Source organism: Camelus bactrianus, chromosome 13 (assembly GCF_048773025.1).
Source record: "Camelus bactrianus isolate YW-2024 breed Bactrian camel chromosome 13, ASM4877302v1, whole genome shotgun sequence".
NCBI classification, from domain to species: domain Eukaryota; kingdom Metazoa; phylum Chordata; class Mammalia; order Artiodactyla; family Camelidae; genus Camelus; species Camelus bactrianus.
The window spans coordinates 33,526,661-33,547,298 of record NC_133551.1 but is presented as its reverse complement, the minus strand read 5'-3'; the positions used below and the strand labels follow the sequence as shown (position 1 = coordinate 33,547,298).

The 20,638-nt window shown below is 46.5% G+C and overlaps 1 protein-coding gene across 6 annotated transcripts in view; it reads right to left on the bottom strand.

Moving 5' to 3' along the window:
* The window catches only part of KANK4 (KN motif and ankyrin repeat domains 4), an 84,452-nt gene that overhangs the window by 48,493 nt on the left and 15,321 nt on the right, over positions 1 to 20,638 (bottom strand). For 2 of the 6 annotated variants that reach the window (XR_012511214.1, XM_074376362.1), the window contains exons 2-3: positions 6,987 to 7,226; positions 1,192 to 1,277 (exon numbers count right to left, since the gene is read on the bottom strand). Coding sequence is in view for 5 of the 6 variants with exons in the window: in XM_074376362.1 (XP_074232463.1) it covers positions 1,192 to 1,207 (16 nt within the window). In the remaining variant the exon portion in view is untranslated. Of the gene's footprint in view, positions 1 to 1,191; positions 1,278 to 6,192; positions 6,337 to 6,982; positions 7,227 to 20,638 lie in introns of those variants that run through there. The other 4 variants (XM_074376364.1, XM_074376363.1, XM_045512604.2 and 1 more) reach the window with 4 other exon arrangements.

The following is a 20,638-nucleotide window of genomic DNA, read 5'->3' as shown; positions in this document are numbered from 1 at the left end:
CTCTGGGGAGAATGGCAGACTCTTGAAATATATGGTAACTGCATTTGGAAAGAAGGAAGAGGCAGGGCTGAAGCTACTCTCCGGTCCTTAAGTCCTGTGCCAGCAAAGGGCCGTATAGGCTCTCCTGTTCCCTGACATTTGATGATCTGGAAAAAGCATCTCATTAGAAGTCAGGGGATCGGTGTCTAGTCTATGACGTTTGGCAGCATTCCTGGGGAGGGGAGGAGGGGAGCATGTGTCGAGACAGTCGTTGGGCTGGTTATTACTCCACAACCTTACATGCATTATCTCATTTAGTCCTTTACCAACCCTGCTTAAAGATGAGGGGTGGCAGACTGCTTGCAGAAATAGCTACAATTATAACCCACCCTTGTGTACTTCCCTCCCACACTGACCCTGGGCTTGGCTTTGTGGCTTGCTCTGGCCAGTGGGTCAACAGCAAATGTGACATATGCAAGACTTGAAAATCGCTTATACATTGGGGTTTGTTCTTGCTATGTTTGGAACCCTTCTGCCATCATGTGAACAAACCCCAGCTAGCCTGCTGGACAGTCAGAGACACAAGGTCAAATGATCACCAATGCCCCAGGTGACGTGGGTCAACCACCAGACATCCTAAACCATCCAGACAAGCCACCCAGAAGACCACAGTCGTGAGAAGGACAAGCCCGGCAGAGGTTGGCCAAGCTGGCCCAGCTTAGAATAATGGCCCAGTTAACCCACAGAAACTTTTGAGAAATAACAAATACCTTTAAGTCAATAAATGTTTGAGTGGCTTGTTACACAGCAAAGCTAACTGATAGATGAGGGAACTGAGGCTCACAGAAGTCAGACACCTAGGAGAGTCACCCAGGTATGAATGTAGGCTCTTTGACCATATTGTGCCTGTTTCTTAGACCTCAAGTTTCTCATCTCTAAAATGGGGATAATGACTGAGATCATCCTGTTCCCCTTCTTGATGCTTGGAAGAGATCAGAAACACCAAAAATTACACAGGTCCCGTAAACAAGAGGTTTCATTTTCATTCCCTACCACCTTCTCTTGTTCATGCCGGAAATACATGGTTTGGGTCTCCCAGCACAGCCTGTTTGGGGAAGGCCTCCCCTAAGTTATTTCCAGGATTTACAGTAACAAACCCTTTCCAACCCCAGTGCTCACTTTAGACCAGGGAACACAAAGGAGCCTGCCTACCGTCTGTCTTCTCCATCTTAGGGAAAGTTGACCATCAATCTCAGGCACTCTTCAGCTGATGAGTTTGTAAAATTCCTTGGAGAGTTCTGAAAGCAAGAGGGATAGAAAAGTGGAGAATCTCATTATAGTTAGAATAAGTATGGAGGGAGCACAGTATCAAAAATCAGTAACCCCCATCCCTGCCTCTCTCCTGGGGTGCCCATGCGCTCACAGCAACCCGAGGAGGGAGACGAATCGCCTGTACAAATCTGTACCCAAGAGTCTGGTCTCGGGTGGTCCCCGTGGAATGTCAGCAGTGGTTGACACCAAAGGAAGCATCTGGTCCAACCCCCTCACTTGGCAGATGAGGAAACTGAGGTTCAGAAGTTGATTGTTCTGTGCAACGTCTCCCAGCGTAATAGTGAAGGAACTGGACCCAGAGCTCTGACAAGCAGCATGGTGCTCTTTCCAGAATATCAAGACCTGAAATCTACTCACCTCCATCTTGGTAAAAGAATTATAATCCATTTTGTGAAAAAGCTGGAACCAGAGTAGCTGTAAATGCTTCGTGATGTCCCAATCAGATTCAAGGCAAAGCTGAGCTAATTGGAAGTACTGACCAGGAGCTGGTAGTTGGGGTGATTCCTAACCACGAGCAGAGCAAGGGGGGCCTGACCTAGGTGGCCAGCAGATGTCAGTAACCACGCAAGCAGAATGCTCTCCTGACTCTGAATTAGGGTACCCCGAGCTTTGATCATAAATTCTCCCCAAAGTTTCAATCCTTTCCCAGGACCATTTCTTCAAATGGTGAACCACCTGGCTCCTGCCCCCATTACAATAAGTCACCCAGGAAATTGGCTTTTTATGATTCTAACTCCACACACATCAGAATAATAAATTATCTGTGACTCCTTGGCAGTGGAAGCCGGCTTGTTTTAGGAATTCCAATGTGCTTGACAATGAACTCCAGATCAGAAAGTGTACCAGGGATGAGCGAAAGGTTGGGGGAGGTGGGAGTAAGAGAAGAATGAGGGAGGCCCCAGCAACCCGGGAAGGAAAATGGGGAACAAACAGGCCAGCTGGAGATGAAGGCTGGGAAACATCAGGCCTCCAAACAAGAGGAAGTCTGAAGTTCGCTCGCAGAAAGTTTCGTGTACCCGCTTTCTGTGAGTGCTGCTGCTGCCTCTGAAGCCGTCGCCCTGCTGGTGTCTTTGTTCCTCCGTAACCACATTCCACACAGCGGCCAGAGGGCCTTTGCCTGTGCGGGTGTGACAGAGACCCCAAGGGCAGCCAGGAACACCTTGCAGAAGGATCACAGACACCAAGTACATCTCTGTGGCAACAAGTACTTGAGTCTGGGGGCAGCATAGAGCTGGAGTAGAGAAGGAGTTTAGGAGAAGGAGGGTGAATGTGGATGGTCCTGGAGGCTAAGAGCGGCTGCTAAGGAGGCAGAGAGTGGAGAGATGTGGACGGTTCTAACCAGGGGTGAGGGAGGGCGGCCCTCATTAGAAAGAGGAGGTTCTGAAACAGGCTAAGGGTCCATCAACGGATGAACGGATAGAGAAGGTGTAGTGTATCTATCTATCTATCTAAGAATATCATTATATATATATATTATAAATAAATATACATAAATAAAATGGAATATTGTTCAGCCATTATAAAAGAAGGAAATCTTGCCATTTGTGATAACATGGATGGAACTTGAGGGCATTATGCTAAGTAAAATAAGTCAGACAAAGACAAATACAGTGTAATATCACTTACATGTGAAATCCTTATTTAAAAACATAACTCACAGATACAGAGAACAGATCGGTAGTTGCCAGAGGTGGGGGTTGGGGGTGAGGGGTGGGCAAAATGGGTCAAGGGAGTCAAAAGGTAGAAACTTCCAGTTATAAAATAGTACCCTGGGGAGCTAATGTACAGCATGGTGACTACAGTTAACAACACTGTGTTTATACTTTCGAAAGTTGCTGAGGGAGTAGATCTTAAAAGTTCTCATCACAGGAAAAAATATTTTAACTATGTGAGGTAATGGGCGTAAGCTAAACTTACTGTGATCATTTCCCAACATAAATATCAACTCACTATGTTGTACACCTGTAACTAATACAATGTTATAGGTCAATTATAACTCAATTAAAAAAAAAAAAGAGGGGGGAGGGTATAGCTCAGTGGAAGAGTGCCTGTCTAGCATGCCCAAGGTCCGCCGAAGGTCCGCCCAAGGTCCTGGGTTCAATCCCTAGTGCCTCCATTTAAATAAATGAATAAACCTAATTGTCTCCCCCTCCAAAAAATAAAATAAACTTAAAAAAAAGAAAAAAGAAAAGAAAAAGAGAAGGTTCCTGGGCAGAAAACACTGCTGCTGACCTCAGTGCCACAGGTCCGCAGCCTGCAGCCAGGGGTGGGGCCTCCCAGAGGCTGGCAGGCAGGAGAGGCCCGGCAGCTTCAAGGTGAAGCCTCGGGAAGAAAAGGGTGAGGACACAAACCCTACAGGTGGCCCCTCGGCCTGTCTCTCCGTCATCACGGCCTCTCCTCCTGCTCCCCTTGTCCTCTGCCCGTAACATTACCGAGAAACAGGCAGAGCCCAGAGCACTTGACATACTTGAATTAGCTCATGCAATCCTCACAGTAACCCCAAAAGGATTATTACTGTCCCCATTTTCCAGATAGGGAGACTGAGGCTAAGGGCCTCAAGTCACATGACAAGCAAGTACTGGAGCAGGATTTGCTCTCAAGTCCAGCAGACTCCCAGACTGCACTGGGAATGAAAGTGACTTGTAAACATTTGTCCCCTGTGGGCAGCCTGCGGCTGTGACTGACCCTAGCTCTCTTTGTGAGGGGAAATGCCCCAGACTCTGATGCCTCTCTGCTTCTCCCCACAGTGCACATTACACGTTTACTGGGCACACAGAAGGAGAAATGGCCAAAGTGTGATCTGCTTCTCCCAGGCTGGACACCAAGCAACAAGGCTTCTCCTAAGCGAGAGGGGGCCAGCAGGGTGCACAGGCTCGCCACCCCCTCAGGGAGTTCAATCACACTCACTGCCTTTGGCTGGAGTTACAATTCGGCTCTTCATATATCAGATCATAGAGCTTCAAATAATTCTGCCACACACCTGGGGTCAAATTTCATTAAAAAGAACTCAATAGAGACCTCTAATCGTTCTCTTAGACTTGAATTTTTCTAAAATTAATCATCCCAAGGCTACAGAAATTAAATGGAGCTGACATCCCAACTCTCTGAAGAGAGCCCAGTAAGCTTTTACTCTAAAGGGCTCTGAAGAAAAGGAGGTGACTGTCACACCCATGACATGCCACTTCCAGCCCCGTCCACCCCAGCATTCTCCACTTTGGCCCACTGTGGTCCTTAGGGCAGACATCTAGGAATTTAACTAAGGGGGGGGGGGTTTGGAGTAGGTAGATGTTTGATGTGGTTAGGTGAGTGGAATCAAAGAGTAAATGTTACTACATCAACACATCCTACTTTGCAATACAACAGAATATGAAAAAGAGCTTTGTTGGACAGAATTCCCCTTTGAAATGGAATTTTGCAACCTTCTGGAGCATTTAAAATTTTGACATAAAAGCAATTTATTACTCCTTCTGTTAAGCCATCCCCCCAGTGTTCAGAACCTTGTAATACCCGGTGTTATTATGTAACTTTTCATTTGTTCATGCTTTATCCCAGGATCAAAAATGCCTAATTAGGTCCCAGCCTCTCTCATGAGCTCATCATATTCTAGATGCCTTGAGTATATATTGCTTTATCTTTCTCTAGTTCTCCTCCCCTACTAAGCTTGTGAAGGTCAGAATTCATGTGGGAGTCATTTCTGTGTCCACACTCCCCCTTCTCTGCCACCCCCACCCCGCCCCGCCCCGTATCCTAACACATGGCAGACACTCAGCTCATGGTATCATCTCCAAGTTACAAACGAGGAACAAAGACACAAAGAGGCTATGTGGCCAATCCCAAATTATCCAGTTCATTGGGGGCAGAACAGTTTGTACGACTCCACTCCACACTGCCTCCCAAAGCCAATGGGCAGTGAAGAGGTGGAGACTGAGGCTGCCAGTTCAAAATCCACCCAAGAGGCAGTGGTTGACAGACAGCAGTGATGATGGCCCATGTGTGACTACCAGGCCACCTTAGAACTGGTCCAGCAGGGTCCACGCCCAGGAGCATGGATTTCCCTGGATCAGCCCAACTCCGGCAGATCAAACTCACACCCTCTCTCTCCACAGTTACTCCTTTTATGATACCATTTTCAATTTCATTTCTAACCTCAAACCTAAAGAAACCTTCCTCTATTTAGTACTGAAACTGAAAGCTAGCTCTGTACTTTTGTTCTCTTCAAAACTCTCTTTATTCTTTGATAATAAAAATGCCATATTTCATCCCAGAACAGGCTGCATGCCAAAATAAACAGCACCTTGGATTTCCTTAAAAAGAAAGCTTGGCTCAAAGCACAGCCTTATTGCCATGAGAATTCTTGGAGAATTCAACCTTACAAAGTCAAATATTTAGCAAGGTAGCACACCAAACAGCAATCTGTCAATCCTGGCACGACCTCTTGCAAAGACAAAATGCTCTTTCCGAAAGAGAAAAAAAAAAATTACTCAGACCTGGTACTGATCTCCCCAAATGATGAGAGCTTCCCGTTTCACCACTCCAGGGCCCCACACCTCCACGTGGGACTGTCCCCTGTGCTATATGAAGCAGGAGGCATCTGACAACGCTGCTTTATGTTAAGAGGGCTGAAGCGCAGTCACTGGTGAAGTGAGATGCACTCCTGGGAAAGATTCTGCCAGCCGAGTTCTCCAGCCAGCTCACTTTCCACCAGCCCAGGAAGCAAAGAGATAACTCATGCTCAATAAATGACACATTAACACAATCTCATTAACTCCATTCTTGATTTTTTTTTTCCAAGTGTCTCATTTTTGCCTGCATTGCAGCAGCTGTATCTGGAGCTTCATGAAGAAGAGAAAACTATCAAGAGGGAAGCTGTGACTACATTACCTTCCCTTGGCATCCTCCCCCTGCCACAGCCTGGAGCCGGAGTCACCTCCTCCTGGAAAGCAGGGTTCTGCTGCTGGACCAGAGCTGTTTGCTCGTGAGTTCAGCACAGCAGCACTGGCTCCCCAGCTGTTAAAGATTTGGTCAGGTGATCCGTGACCTTGCTGGAAAAGCAAATACTGACTTCCTCTGAGCTTGCAGGAAGAGGGGACTGGGGTCAGGAAGGAATTCAATGCTCAGTACACTGATACTGGCTCTCGCAGAAAGAGGGAGAAAGCTCAAATCATTCCATTGGAAAGTTAGTTCCCAGAGCTGCTCCTGGTTCAGAGGGACACAGCTAAAGATGCTGAAATGGTGCCCACCTTCCTCCCCTGACTCCCCTGAATCTACGTGCTCATCTGTGAGGGTGGAGGGGGTCATTATTAATTATGCTTTTCCTCCTCCCTCCCTGCAACTAAGTGGCTCATTAATAAAATTGTTCTTAATGAGAACACAGCGTCCTAAGGAGCTGAAACCCTCCAGTGGTGCATCTCCTTCTTCCAGGCTCTGCTTTACAAACTTCCTCCCCCACCGGCCTCCTGGGTCCCCGAGCTATGCAAAGCTTCTGTGAGCAGTCCGCAGACCGCTGGCTGCCCTGATCAATCAGTGACTGGAAGTCTGTCGGGGCAGAGCTGGAAGAAACAATGACTAGTGAGTTTCTGGGGCCAGACTGGCAGCTCCTGCTTCCTGCCGCTCTACCAGTCTGATGCCCTGAGCACCCAATTCAGACAGAAAGAGAAAAGCAAGGAGGTACCTACTGTAAGGATCCAGCTCCAGGCAGGGCTCCTCACTGCAGCGCAGACTAGTGACTTCAGAAGGGCGGGTGCCGGAGCCAGGGAGAAGGCAGCTGTGGAGGAGGAAGGTCCCAGAGTGTCCCAGGCAGGCTCCGGGAAGAGGCTCGGTCAGCCCACTGCAGCCGCAGCTCTCTGGAGGAGAGGCAGGTGTGAGGCTCAGGCACAGAGGCTCCAGGCTCTGCACACCCAGCACCACTATTGGATCTGAAGGAGACACGGGGAAGTAGGGGGGACAGGGGGAGGGGGAGTGCAGTCAAAACAGGGCCAGGAGAGCCTCTGGGCTCCTGTAGGCAGGCTCAGCAAAAGGATTAGAGGATCTTATCCCCTTGACCTTCTGTGGCTCTAGCGAAACGAGGCTGTCCCAGGAAATGAAGCCCCGTCAGTAAGACATGTCGAAGCAGTTCTGACCTTTACAGACACTGCCTGTCAAGATGTGCTTTCAGTGGCCAGGGCAGATGCCTGTCTAACCCACACTAAAACTGGTGCCAGAGCTGAGTGTCACCCTGAAGTGCTGCCTACATCCAGCCCAGGACACTTGGCAAGCACTTCACATCCAGGGCCTCCCACCAGCTTATGTCAGCCAGGTGGGGCTGTACAGGTGAGAAAAAGGAGAGACAGACAGTGTGACTTCCCATGGCTCCCCAAGGAGTGGATGCAAATGAAGATTCCTGGGGTCACATTTTATGTTCTTTCCACTACACTGGATCACAGGCCTTCTTTTCCTTAGAAGATTTCTAGAGCACCTTGCTCAAGAGGAAAGTTAACAAATTTACTGAAGGGGATGAGATGATGTGATGAATGAGGCTGTGGAACACCAACATTCACTTTTTTCAACTGCTAAAAGTATTTAACTAGTATACAGACCGAACTATCAGAATAAAAAAAAAAAAACAAAAACAGAAATATACCTGGAACTCTGAGGTTATGTGAAAAAATATCCTCAGGAGCAAACTGCCTCTCTGATAGACTTTGAATGATCCTCAGCCATCCCCTCCTAACTGGCTAGAGAATGGCTAGAGGCATAATTCATTTCACCAGGAAGCCGAGTGAAAAAAAAGCTCCCCATTTCATCAGTTCCATGATTTTACAGCTATTCACTCTTCCTCTCTGGTTTATCTACATAAGGAAAGTAAGCCTTCTCTTTTCCTCTCCCAGGATAAATTCTTCCTTATCCAAGACAAAATGGTGAGAGGCTTATTTGCAGAGCTGAACCTTTCTTGAACACCCAACATTCTTCCTGGAACACTGGCCAGTTCCCGCCTGTCCCCCAGGCTCCACCCAGGATCCCCTCCGAGTGAGTGGCCAGCCTTCCTGCTTCCACTGCTCCTGAATTCTAATTGCTGCCTCTGTGTCTGTCTCCTCAACCAGCATCATGGGCTAGATGTTCCTTAAAGTTTGTGAAACTGAACTTATGCACAACACACACACACACACACACACACACACACACACCCCTAACAGTTTCCCCTCCTCTTCAGACCTCTTTCTGGAGATAGGTAGCACTTTTAGTTCTCCGGGTTCCGCATGAGATGCTGGTTCAGGCACTGTGCTGACTGCCTATGTCTCTAAGAGGAGGAGAGATCCTTCTGTCTTTTTTGTCTTTCACAGTTACCCAGTACACTGATTAATCTCCATGGTCAAGCAGGGAGGTGAGCAGAACTGGGAATGTTACCCTCCATCCTCCAGATGAGAAAACAAAGTTGGTTTCCAAGGTTACAAAGCTAAGAAAAAGCAAAGCCTCAACTCAAACCCAGCTGTTCTGTCGCCCAGTCTAATACCCTTTCCTCTAAACCACACAGCCTGAACTGGGCATGCAGGTGAATGCAGGGGACATGCAAAATCCAGGATGTACGCTTCCATGCTGGTGCCGTCCAGGCAGAAGGTGACCTCACATTTAGGGAAGGTCTTGATGGAAAACATCAATAACTTTCTCTAGGGGAATCTGAGCTTCTTTTTGGAGGAACCTCTCAATGGCCTCTAGCCCTTGCCATGTTGGGATACTGGCATGTCCCCACCCCTACACCTCACTCAGGCTTATGTCTTAAGAATAGTAGCCAATCCCATGTTACCATCAAACCACCCAGAAAATTCCCCTGGATCAAACACATTTATCCACCAGAACTTTTCTGGCAGGAATCATTTGGCTGAGGAGAAGTTTGACTCCTTTTACAATTTAGAAACCTCCAACTTTTGTGGCCCAGATCCCTTCTGTCCCATGATAGGACAAAAGTGGACTGTTTAAGTCACGCAAGATGGTGTTAGGCAAGAGGGAAAAAAGGTGGAATTATCTTAAGAATGTGCCTTTTATCTAAGCGGTCCCTTAGGCTTTTGCCCTTTGCTCGGGAAGGTCGGCTATTTGGCAGTCTATGCAATCACGCAAGGCTGGGGAGGAACATGCTGTGTAGGTACACGTGCTGCTGAAACAGAGCCTCTCAGAGCAGGCCAGGGCCACTCTCGTGGGACACAACTTAAATGGACAGAGAGAGAAATCATGCGTGGGAGATCTGGGGGTGTAGCAGTCCAGTGGGAATGAGCTATTCGAAAGATTGACTCTGTAAGGCAATCAAAGCTTCTCAGGGAGGAAACAGGGCCAATTGCAAGGAGAGAAGAGGCTGCACTAACTGGTGAAAAATGCTCCTTGGAGAAAAAGAAAGGCATCGGGGCCAAGAGGGAAAAGACCTCACTTCAATTAGACCTTCCAGGATGCCTTAGTCCTTGGCTCAAACACACTGCAGAATCAAGACAAATGAGGAAGGAGCATGAGCAGGTAATTCAGAAAAGAAATACCGATGGTTAACATTTGAAAAATGTTTAACCGCATGAATTAATAATCAAAGATGCTAGAGACACATCGAAATGCCTACCCTACACTGTGCCAGGCATTCTAGGTCCATTCCAAAACCAGCCAATTCAATTCCCACAATAACCCCATAAATTAGTATTGTTAATTCCATTATCTGAAGACTAAGTTGAGGCTCAGAGCAGTTGCCCAGGCACTGAGACCAACAGCACCAAGATTTGAATCCAGTGAATGTGCTGCTCTTAACCATAACACAGACTCTCTTACAAGTTAGAAAAAAACAAAATTTTTAAAAGAAAAATCCTGTGTTGCTAAGACTGTGATGAAAAGGGGACACACCCTCCCCAGAAGATTGCAGCAGAGTCAGGGCAGCTGCAGCCAACAGAGGGGCACTCATCCAACACAGGACGGGCCTCTCCCGGCACACGGCCTGGGTGTGCAACGGCGCTGCCTTAGTTTGTGCACGCACACAGGCAACTTCAAAGTCAAATACAACAAAATAAAGCAGCGAAATAAGACGATGAAAAAGGTCCCAGTGACGTGTGATTCCCTTTCTTGGTCTAAAAAAATCATCACTATTATGATGTGTCCTTGGAAAATAAAAAATAAATTATTTGGGATGAATGGATGGGAATCACCATAATCCTACTATCTTGATACAACTCGTTTCATGTCCACCTATTTTGCATATTTTAAAATAACTGAAGAGCCAGTTCTATGGTGGTTAAGAGTCTGGGCTCCAAGTCAAGAAGCCACAGCTAGAATCCCAGCTCTGCCAGTGACTGTGCAACCTTGGACAAGTCACTTAACCTCTCTGTGCTTTAGCTGCCTCACTTGTAAAACAGGAACAGTAATACACCCTACACACCATGGATCTGTCAGGAGGATGAAATAAGATGACAATACCTGTCAGCAACTTAGAACAGAGGCTCGTATACAGTCTGTGTTCAATAAATAATAAATATATTAGCTAGTAATATAATGATAAAATGCAATTATGAATTCAGTTTTGTATTAAAAATTCTATCACATAACATTTAGAAAATGGTTATACCTGCTTCATAATGATTACTTCAAATGGCTGTTCAAGATTCCATGCACTTAGGCCTTATTTTTCCAAACCCACTCTCCTGAGAGGTCATTCCACCTCAGGTTGCTACCAGATCAGCCAGCCTGACAGACGGGCCTCTGGGCAGCTCTCCAGGGAATACCCTAATCCAGGTGGCTGGAACCCTGCTGCCACATATGATGATGAATGGTTAAGAGCAAGGACTTCGAGGTAAGCTAGACCAGGGTCAAATCCTGGCTGTGTGACCTTGAGCAAATTACCTTATTCAGGAAGAGTCCAGCTCAGTACATGGCTGTGAGAACTGTATGAGATAAGGTGCATTAAGTGCCTGTGCCAACGCTCGTATGTCATGAACACTCAGTTAGCTATGATTGCTTTTTAAAACCCACAGCATTTTAAGCAAGGAAAGGGCAGAGATTGTACTTATTTTATTTATCATTCTATTCCTAACAGTTGGCATGGTAGGAATGCAACAAAAAGTGTTGAACTAATGAATAAATAAACAGATTAATGGATGGATCTTGGAGACAGACAGCTGAAAAGGATTTTTAACAGTTTTATTTAGATATAATCTACATATCATACAACTTACGCATATAAATTATATGATTCAATAGTTCTAGTATATTCAGACTTGTGCAAACATTGCCACAACCTAAACTTTTAAAATTGTGGTAAAATATGCATAAAATAAAATTGACCATTTTAACCATTTATAAGTGTAGAATTCAGTGGCTTTCACAATGCTGTGTAACCATCACTACTATATATATTCAAAACTTTTTCATCTTCTCCAACATAAACTGTGTAACCCATTAAACAATAACTCCCCATTCCTTCTTGCTCCCCAGACTGGTGACATCTCTTCTACTTTGTCTCTATAAACTTGCCTATTCTAGGTACCTTCTGTGAAATTATACAATATTTATCTTTCTGTGTCTGGCTTATTTCACTTAGCATGTTTTCAAGGAGCATCCAAGTTACAGCATTTATCAAAATTTCATTTCTTTTTATGGTTGAATAATACTCCATTATACATATGTAGCACATTTTGTTAATCCATTCATCTGTCAATTGACATTTGGGTTGCTTCCATCTTTTGGCTATTGTGAATAATGCTGCTGTGAACACTGGTGTACAAGTATCTGTTTAAGTTCCTACTTTTATTTACTTTGGATATATGCCTAGGAGTGAAATTGCTGGGTTATATGGTAATTCTATGTTTAACTTTTTGAGGAACTGCTAAACTATTTCCAAAGCAGCTGCACCATTTTACATTCCCACCAGCAACACGTGAGGGTTCCAGTTTTCCCATATCTTCACCAACATTTTTTTTCCTTTTAAAAAAATCATTATGGGCTTCCTAGTAAGTGTAGTAAGTGTGTAGTGATACCTCATTGTGGTTTTGATTTGTATTTCCCTAATGACCAATGATTGTTGAGCATCTTTTCATGTGCTTAGTGACCATTTATTTATCTTCTTTGGAGAAATGTCTATTCAAGTCCTTTGTCCATTTTTCTAGTCCTTTGTCCATTTTTGAATAGTTTGTTAGTGTTTGTTGTTGTTGAGTTGTGAGAGTTCTTTATATATTCTGCATAATAACCCAGTATCAGATATGTGATTTGCAAGTATTTTCTCCCATTCTGTAGGATGTCTTTTTGCTTTCCTGATAGCGTCCTTTGATGGACAAAGGTTATTAATTTTGTTGAAGCCCAACTGATCTATATTTTCTTTTACTGCCTGTGCTTTGGTATCAGATATGAAATCATTGGCAAATTCAGGGTTATCAAGATTTTCCTCAATATTTTCTTCTAAGCGTTTATATCTTTAGCGCTTAAGTTTAGGAGTTTGAGCCATTTTGAGGTCATTTTTTTATTTGGTTTAAGATAAAGGTCAGCTTTGTTCTTTTGTACATGAGTATTCAGTTTTCCCAGAACCACTTACTGAAAAGTCCACAATCAAATTTTAGAACATTCTCATCACCCCAAAAAGAAACCTCATACATGGGATTTTATTTGGATAAGGAGCTAGAAACATAATGAGTTATTCAGAGTTAATAAACATGGACATTCATTTAAAAGTTAGCTCATACAAGCATTTACTGAGAATATTAATTCTCTGTTCTACAATAAAGTGTGACCTCCATCCATCAGTAAACAACACTGCAAAACTAGGGTGTATGCACACAAGCGAAGAGCTGGAATTCCCACAATTCTCAGGAAGAGTGCTTTGCTATTATGGCAAAAGACATTTGTCGTGCTTTTTGGGCTACCCAGCACCACGTGAACACCCTTTCTATGTCTGGCTTATTTCCTTCCTTAGGAGTCCCACCTCCCCAAGGGTGAAAACAATTTCGAGTGCCGGCCTCCTTTACGGCTAGGACTCTGTCATGGGACCCGCACTCAGCAGGCAGAGGCACCCAGGCCAGACCCGATGGGAAGAAAGTGCTCTGGAAAAGGAAGGGCTGCAGGCAAGTGATTCTGAGGAGGGTGGTAGAAGGACTTGACATCATTTTATAAATTCCTCTTTTATGTAGCTTGCTAGAATCAGTTCTGTTGCTTGCAACTGTGACCCTTAACTGCTACAGTGCAGCATCAGCATTGGCTTGGATTTTAATTGCTCTAGTCCATTAATTTACTTTACTTGGAGAATTACTTTTCCGAGTTTCTGTTGATTGTTTTGTCTTGAGGATTTGCTGCATGACCATTTTGATTTTTCTCCTCCCCTTTATCCTTTATTACCAAATTCTTTCCCACTGAAATGTGGGAATCAGCGGGCTCAGGGGGCCACGAGGTCTTTTGCTTGGCTGAATTGGGCCACCATCCCCAAAGCTTGGGAAGCACAACTTGGAGTAAACTAAGGAATTCAGCCTCACCTCCTCCCTCCTGGGTCACTTCAATGAAAGCATCTTAAGGGTAAACATATACACACCCTCTGCAGTGGGGCACCCCTGCACCCACCCTCTTCGGGCAGCCCCCGCTCACAGCATCATGGTCCTGGTCAGAGTCCAGCGGAAGCCTTCACAGGCATGAACACAGCTGCAGGTGCAGACACTTAAAGGCTTGCGTGGGCTGTGGTATCTGCCTTCTGGGTTGGGAGGAAGATTTTTCTTGGCACAGGGAAGTCAGTTAAACCAAACTGAACCTGGTAAGTCATCTCCAGACACCTGGGTAGAGTCAGGGATGTTTCCAGATTTTTTAGACAAGTTAGACCTTTCTATTATTATTTCACCAGGCCTCGCTTGGCCCTTCAGCAAGTACAGACTGAAGAGGAGCTAGCATATATGATGCGGGCCAGACAAAGATGACAAGGACTCGGCCTCAGTAGCTTGTGACTGAAGGCAGGGTGGGTGGGCATCATCAGAGACAAACCAGAGGGAGGCAGTGAGAGAAGACGGGCTCCAGAAACTTCTATCAACCCCAACTTTTTCTTGAAGGAGATAGGGTGTGTTGCCAGTGTCCCACATGGCAATACAAAGGAAGGTCATATACGGTTCTGGTTTGGGTTTGGTTTTGTTTTAATGTGGGTAAAGTCCCTAAGAAAAGGTGTTTTCCAAATTTACATGTTTGTCACAGAATGGCTGGGAGCACAGGACAGGCAGACTTTTATTAGGTAACTCGAATAAAAAAAAAAAGATTAAAAAGATGCTCACATCTTTTCTCCCAGTCAGATTACAGGGCTTTTTTCAAGTTGAGGCCCCTGTTTCATGCTTCTGGGTATCCTTTAGGGCACCAGCCCAAGGCCTTGCAGGAGGCACATGTTTAATCAGCTCTGCTGATTATCTACTGCTGGGAGCAGAGAAACATAACACAGGGCCTTGGACCTTATCTTCACTTACTAATGGGGAAACGCTGGCTCAATGAGTTGCCCATACCATAGCAAGGCCAAGGTCAGATTCGGCTCCCTAGACCCCTACTTTCCTTTATAAGCCCTATGGTGATGGCCCTGGTCTGCAGTGTGGCACTGGAGGACACCAAGTTTATGGTTTCTTTGAAAACAAACAATGTGGCTGCCGTCCCCAGTTTAAACGTGGGATAATGGCCTGATGTTGGTTAGAGAGAGCCAGCAAACTACTCACACTCCTACTCGTGACCTCTAGCTACAGGCAACGTATGATGCCCAGCAATGGGAATAGTTGCCAACATCAATTAAGCACTTATTCTGCACTGAGTCCTCTACCCATCCTCACTCAGCCCTGGGAGGGTACTATCATGACTCCCCTGTAAATGAGGTGAAGATGGCCACCTCACGGCCCGGCCTCAGCTCAGGGTTGTGTTCAAAGAAACAGCAGTTAAGCAGGAAAAAATGAGTTGGAGGCAATCCAAAGCTTCACTGCAGTCTCTAGAGAAAACGCGAAAGGGGAAGTGCATTCTTAGCACAAAGCAAAAGTCTTAATATTTTTCTTTCCTATCCCTGCTAGTCTCAGTATCTATTTCCAGCCAAGCAACTGCTCCAGAAGCAGTGTGCTCTGTTCCCTGACATCTCTTATGCAAACTTCCTCCTGGCTCTTCACTCACTCACCTCCCTCACCCTGGCATATACTCACCCATCCTCTGCCATCTCTCTCTATTCTCATCACAGACCCAATATTGGCTCCATTTGTCCAGTGCTTGCTCATCACTGGATGACCCCAGTCGGCATCAATGGAGGGGCAATGTCCAAGCAAGTCATGCCAGAAATGTTCTTAGAAGGGAACTACTCAAAGGTTCTCTAGGCAAAGGAGTTTTGAATACTCATGTGTTTCCATTTATATTCCCTGTCACACCCATTTTACAGATTATAAGACTGAGGCATCATTGTCATCATAATAGTGAATACTCATATTACTATAAAGATAATACTGTTAGCCAGACATGGTCCAATATTACACAGTGATAACATTTAATCTCACGATGGCCATATTAGGTAGGTGCTATTATACCCATTTCACTGATGATAGGCTCAGAGAGCAAAGCAAGCTGCTGGGTTGGAACTCAAATTGAGGTATGTCTCACTCTGGAGACCAAGCTCTTAACCACAGTGTTCTCTGCCTTTCAGGTTCTAGTTCTGCAGCTCTCTGTGAAGCAAGTTGCCAGTGGCATCTAAATAGAAAGAAAAGGAACCAGATAGAAGGATTTAGCAAAGGAACGAGTCTAGTGTTAAATTCCATCGCCAGCCATGCTCATTAAATAGCAGATGATTATTAACATATAAACAACATTTTGAGAACAGGCAATAGGTCTATAAATAAGATAAATTTATTTGCAAAGGAATAGACTAAGAAATGCAGTGACTTTCTAATTAACTTAAAATTATTTAATCAATACAACACAATTACTTTTCAAATAATCTTTGAAAGTTCCAAGGAGTCTTGAGGTGTTTAACTGCTATTTAACCAGATAGCTGCAGTCAAGTTACACAGATATCAATTTCAGAGCAAATGCTCTTTGCAGATCTATCGCTCTGTCAGAGTTTCCATTAGAAAGATGTATTTTCAGGGTTTCAGGTTACAAATTAATTTCCTTTCTTTGTTGTTCACGGCGGTTGGTGGTGGAGGGTGTGGGGGAGTGGAGGGAGGGGTGGTTGGAGTCCCTGGTACAGGATCTAGGGCTCCTTCCCCATGTAATGCAGGAGAGAGAGGTACCACCCCGCCAGCAGGGCAGTTTCCCCCGAAGCAGAGGGATGCTGCTGCCGATGACTCAGTGTAGGACCCAGGTCCAGCCCAGGTTTCCCTTAATGGCTCCAGAGATGTAAACCATGAGCAGCCTTGGGCCAAGACTTGCGCCAGAAGTTTGCCTGGATCCCACTCATATCCGCTATACTTACTGTGGGGAACCCATGAGGTGAAGGCAGTAGAGAACAGAACAAGCAATGGAGACAAAATCAGAATCTCTGGAATGTGTCTTAACAAGCACTCCAGGTGATTTGTATGCAGCCTATGGATTGAGAAGTCCCGCTCTAACTTACTTTAAAAAACACTTGGTAAGTGACAGTCAGTGCTTCTCAAACTGTGTCATACACATACATCACCCGAAGATCTTATCAAAATGCAGGTGCTGATTCAGTAGGTGTGGGGTGGGGCCTGAGAATCTGCATTTCCAACAAGCTCTCAGAGCTGCTTGCTGATGCTGCGGTCCCAGCACCAGGAAGCCGGGCCTTTGAGGGGTGTCTGCCTGGTTGGGAAGGGATGGAGAGGCGTCCAACAGACTGGGGCACAATTCCTAGCTCCGCTACTTGCAAGCTGCGTGACCTTGGCCACGTCACTCTACCTCTGAGCCAGTTTCCTCAGCTATGAAAGGGCATGAGGAAGTACTATGTGCTTTCAAGGCTGTTCTGACGGCGACATGCCTGGACTTAACACAGCACTTGGTGTGTAGGAAACACTCACACAGAAGCCGAGGTTCTGTGGCTTCTGAGGGGACGGACGGGACTAGTAAGGGCTCATAGTTGCTCATTGTTTGGTTATGATTAACTGAGGGCTGCCGTGTGGTACCACAGGCCTGCACCAGCGAGCACGGTCCCATTTCCTCCACTCAGTGGCTCTGTGTGAGAGGTCAGGTGTCATTTGTTCTGTTTTGCAGATTAGGAAGCCGAAGCTCTGAGAGCTTTAGTAACTTGGTCCAAGTCACAAAGACAGTGAAAGGCAGAGCTAGGGTTGAAATCAGGTCTTCCTGCCTAAGTGTCTAACCGCCCAGTCTGAGACATGGTTCTGTATGCAAGGCCTGGGTCAAGGGGAGACGAGGGTGGTGGCTCTGCAAAGTGACACAATACAGGACTAGGTCATAGAGGGCAGGTGGGGTCAGACGGACGCCTCGAGGCAGGAACACTGAGCCACAGAGGAGCATCAGGCCCAAGAGGAGGAGCGGGGCCAGGCTCCAAGAGGATTTGGACACTGGGCAGTCAGGAATAGAGCCTCAAAGAGATGAGGGCTGTCTCCCCTGTGCCCAGTACCATGTTGACCCAGAGCAGAGCTCCTTGAAGAGCAGTTACATGAATAAATTGATGGACTCATAGATTAGTTAATATTTTGAAGGCAGCAACTGATTTGGAATTGGTGGGTAGGATGTGTTGCAGTAGGAGAGAGATTTTCCCTTCTGGACTTTTCTACATTAAAGGGGGAGCTGTTCAAAATAGAAGAACAACAGGAATATTTCCCTTGGAGCGCAGCCAGCGCACACAATGCCTCCTTTTCTTCCCAGGGCAGGAGGCGTTGGGGGCCCAGCCCCTCAGCGGGTGTGTGCAGCCCGGAGCCTGCCCGACATACTTACCCACTTGTGCACAAAGCCCCCTGTCTGCCAAGCCCAACACACACGCCTCCTTCACCGCAGCCCTCTGCTGGGTGGGTGTCGGCGGCCGCTGCTTTTGAAAGTCCCCCTCCAGGGCTAGAGCGGGGCTCTTGTGGTGGGGTGTCCCCACTACTGTGCAGAGATAGGAAACAGTGATGCTTTCTCAACCATCCAGTCACCTTCGCAGGCCATGAGGCATGGAGTTGAACAGCCCAGCGGCTTGAGAGAAGGAAAGGGAGCCTTCCTGTTCAAAGATCAGCCTTTACGGATGGTATTCTCTCATCAGAAACGAATGTTCAGGCCCATGTCTAGGTTCTGTGGATTCATGGATGAATAAGACAGGGAATAACGGCCCTTTAAGGAACTCATGGTTCAAAACAGGAGGTGGAGACCTAAACCAGGACACGCGGTATTATAGGGTTGAGCAAAGGCACTACGGAGGACCACGAAAGCATCACAGTGTGGTATCTGAGCTGAGCACTGCAGGATGAATAGAAGTTCGCCAGGCAGGCTGGGAAAGCAGCCCTCTAGCCCTGAGATGAAAACGTGTATGGCGGGGGGTGGGCCTGAGAGATGACCCGTGCCCCAGGCCTAGTGTGCGGGGTGGGGGGCCCAGAATGGGGAGGGTCGGGACTGGAGGTCAGCTCTTTTTATTCTGTAGAAAGTAGGGAACCTGCAAAGGTTCTTCAGCAGTGGAGGAACCCGATGAAGGCTGGCTTTTGGATATGGCTCTGGCTGCAACGAGGCTGTGTGTGTCCCCAGAGCCTGGCCCATTAGTAGACAGTAAATATTTACAGAATGAACAAATGATTTCGAGAGGGAAGACAGAGTAGCAAATCTGATGAGAAGTCTGGCCAGACTTAATGCTTTTCACTAACTGCTCCTTTTATGTTTTGTGTTTTTTTTTTTTTTTTTTTTTTTTTTTTTTTTACTTTTAAGAGAGCAGCAGCTTTTCTTCTCCTTTATTGAACCATCACAAATGTATATAATCTGAGACTGCAGGCATAATTACATAACGTCTTATCCTGCCGGCAGTTTCCTGACTGTTGGCTTGTCTTCCGGAATAGTTTTGTCAGCTCCTTGACGGCTGGGGCAGTGCCTCCGGCACTCTCTCCGCTTTGCCCACAGCATCTATCACGTGCTGAGCACACAGTAGGCACCGGGTAAACAGAGCCTGAATCAGATCCACAGAGCAAAGAGCGGGACAGCCTCCTGCAATTAACTGAGACCCAAGAAAGGGATACATACGCCCTCTCTGAAGATGTGTTCACATCCCTACTTGTAGGCTCTGGCATTTCCTAGTGGGGACCTGGGCTCAGTCAAGGCTTTCAAGTACTAACACTAAGGGTCAAGGCACAGACTTTGAAATAAACCAGCAATGAGTCTGGGTAACAGCTGGGTAAATAGAACACTAACACTCCAACAACATCGGCACAGAAAGATGTGTTCACGTACATACGCAATACTTATTCAATTCTGAAAAGAGCATAGCCTGGACCTAGGACTGCTAGAGGCAGGAGAGCATGACGCTTAGGAGTGTGGGCTTTGGCATCAGGTGGGCTGGAGTTTGAATCCCAGCTCTGCAACCTACCAGTGTTTATTCAGCAAATTCCCTAAACTCCACCAGCCCCAGTGTCCACACAGGTAAAATAGGAAAATCACAATTTCCTCTTTACAGGGTTGCACAGATTCATTGGGATGAAGTAGAGCAAATGCTTATTACAGGGCTTACAGTGGGAATTGAAAGTTGATGACTTAGACAGAAAGTAAGAAAGGAGCAGGACTTGGCAACCAATGGGATTCATTGATCATCCATCCTTTGGTTGCTGAATACTTATTTTCAGTTCAGGCACTGGATCAGGGAGGAGAGGGAGGTGTCAAAACCTGCAAGGTTTCAAATCTGGGTAACCCGAGACTGGTGGGAGCAACAGCCGAGTTAGGGAAGCCAGCTGGGAAAGGAGATTTGGGAGTAGGAGGCTGGACCATTTGTCCTTGGGCACGAGCGTGTCTGCCCAGGGGTTCACACACAGAGGGGGGTTCATCCTGCAAGGCTGGCCCAGCAGACCTGGGACAGAGGAGAAGGCTGAAGACGAGCATGCAGGGTCATCCACGTTGGCGTGGTCACTGCAGGGGTCGGGGTGGGGTGAGGAGCAGGAGCGAGCAGAAGAGGAGTGTGGGCAAGTCACACCGGGAGTGGGTGAGGAAGAAGTACCAGGGTGGCTCCCAGACCAGAAAGCCAAAGCGGGTGAGTCCTAAGAAACCCAGTGAGGCTCAGTGTCAGTAGACCGGGGGAGGTGCCCAGGGTTGACAAGATGGTAGAAGCAGCAGGTGGGGCTACTCTTGGCTACTTCAGTGGATTTTGGGGCAGAGATGGGCAGTGGCTCAAGGGAGGGAGAAGGTGGCCAGCATGTCTGCAGGCCGAGGGGAGAAGTCAGGGCAGAGGAATGGATAGTGGGGTGAGGGGGCAGGAAAGAGAAGGTGA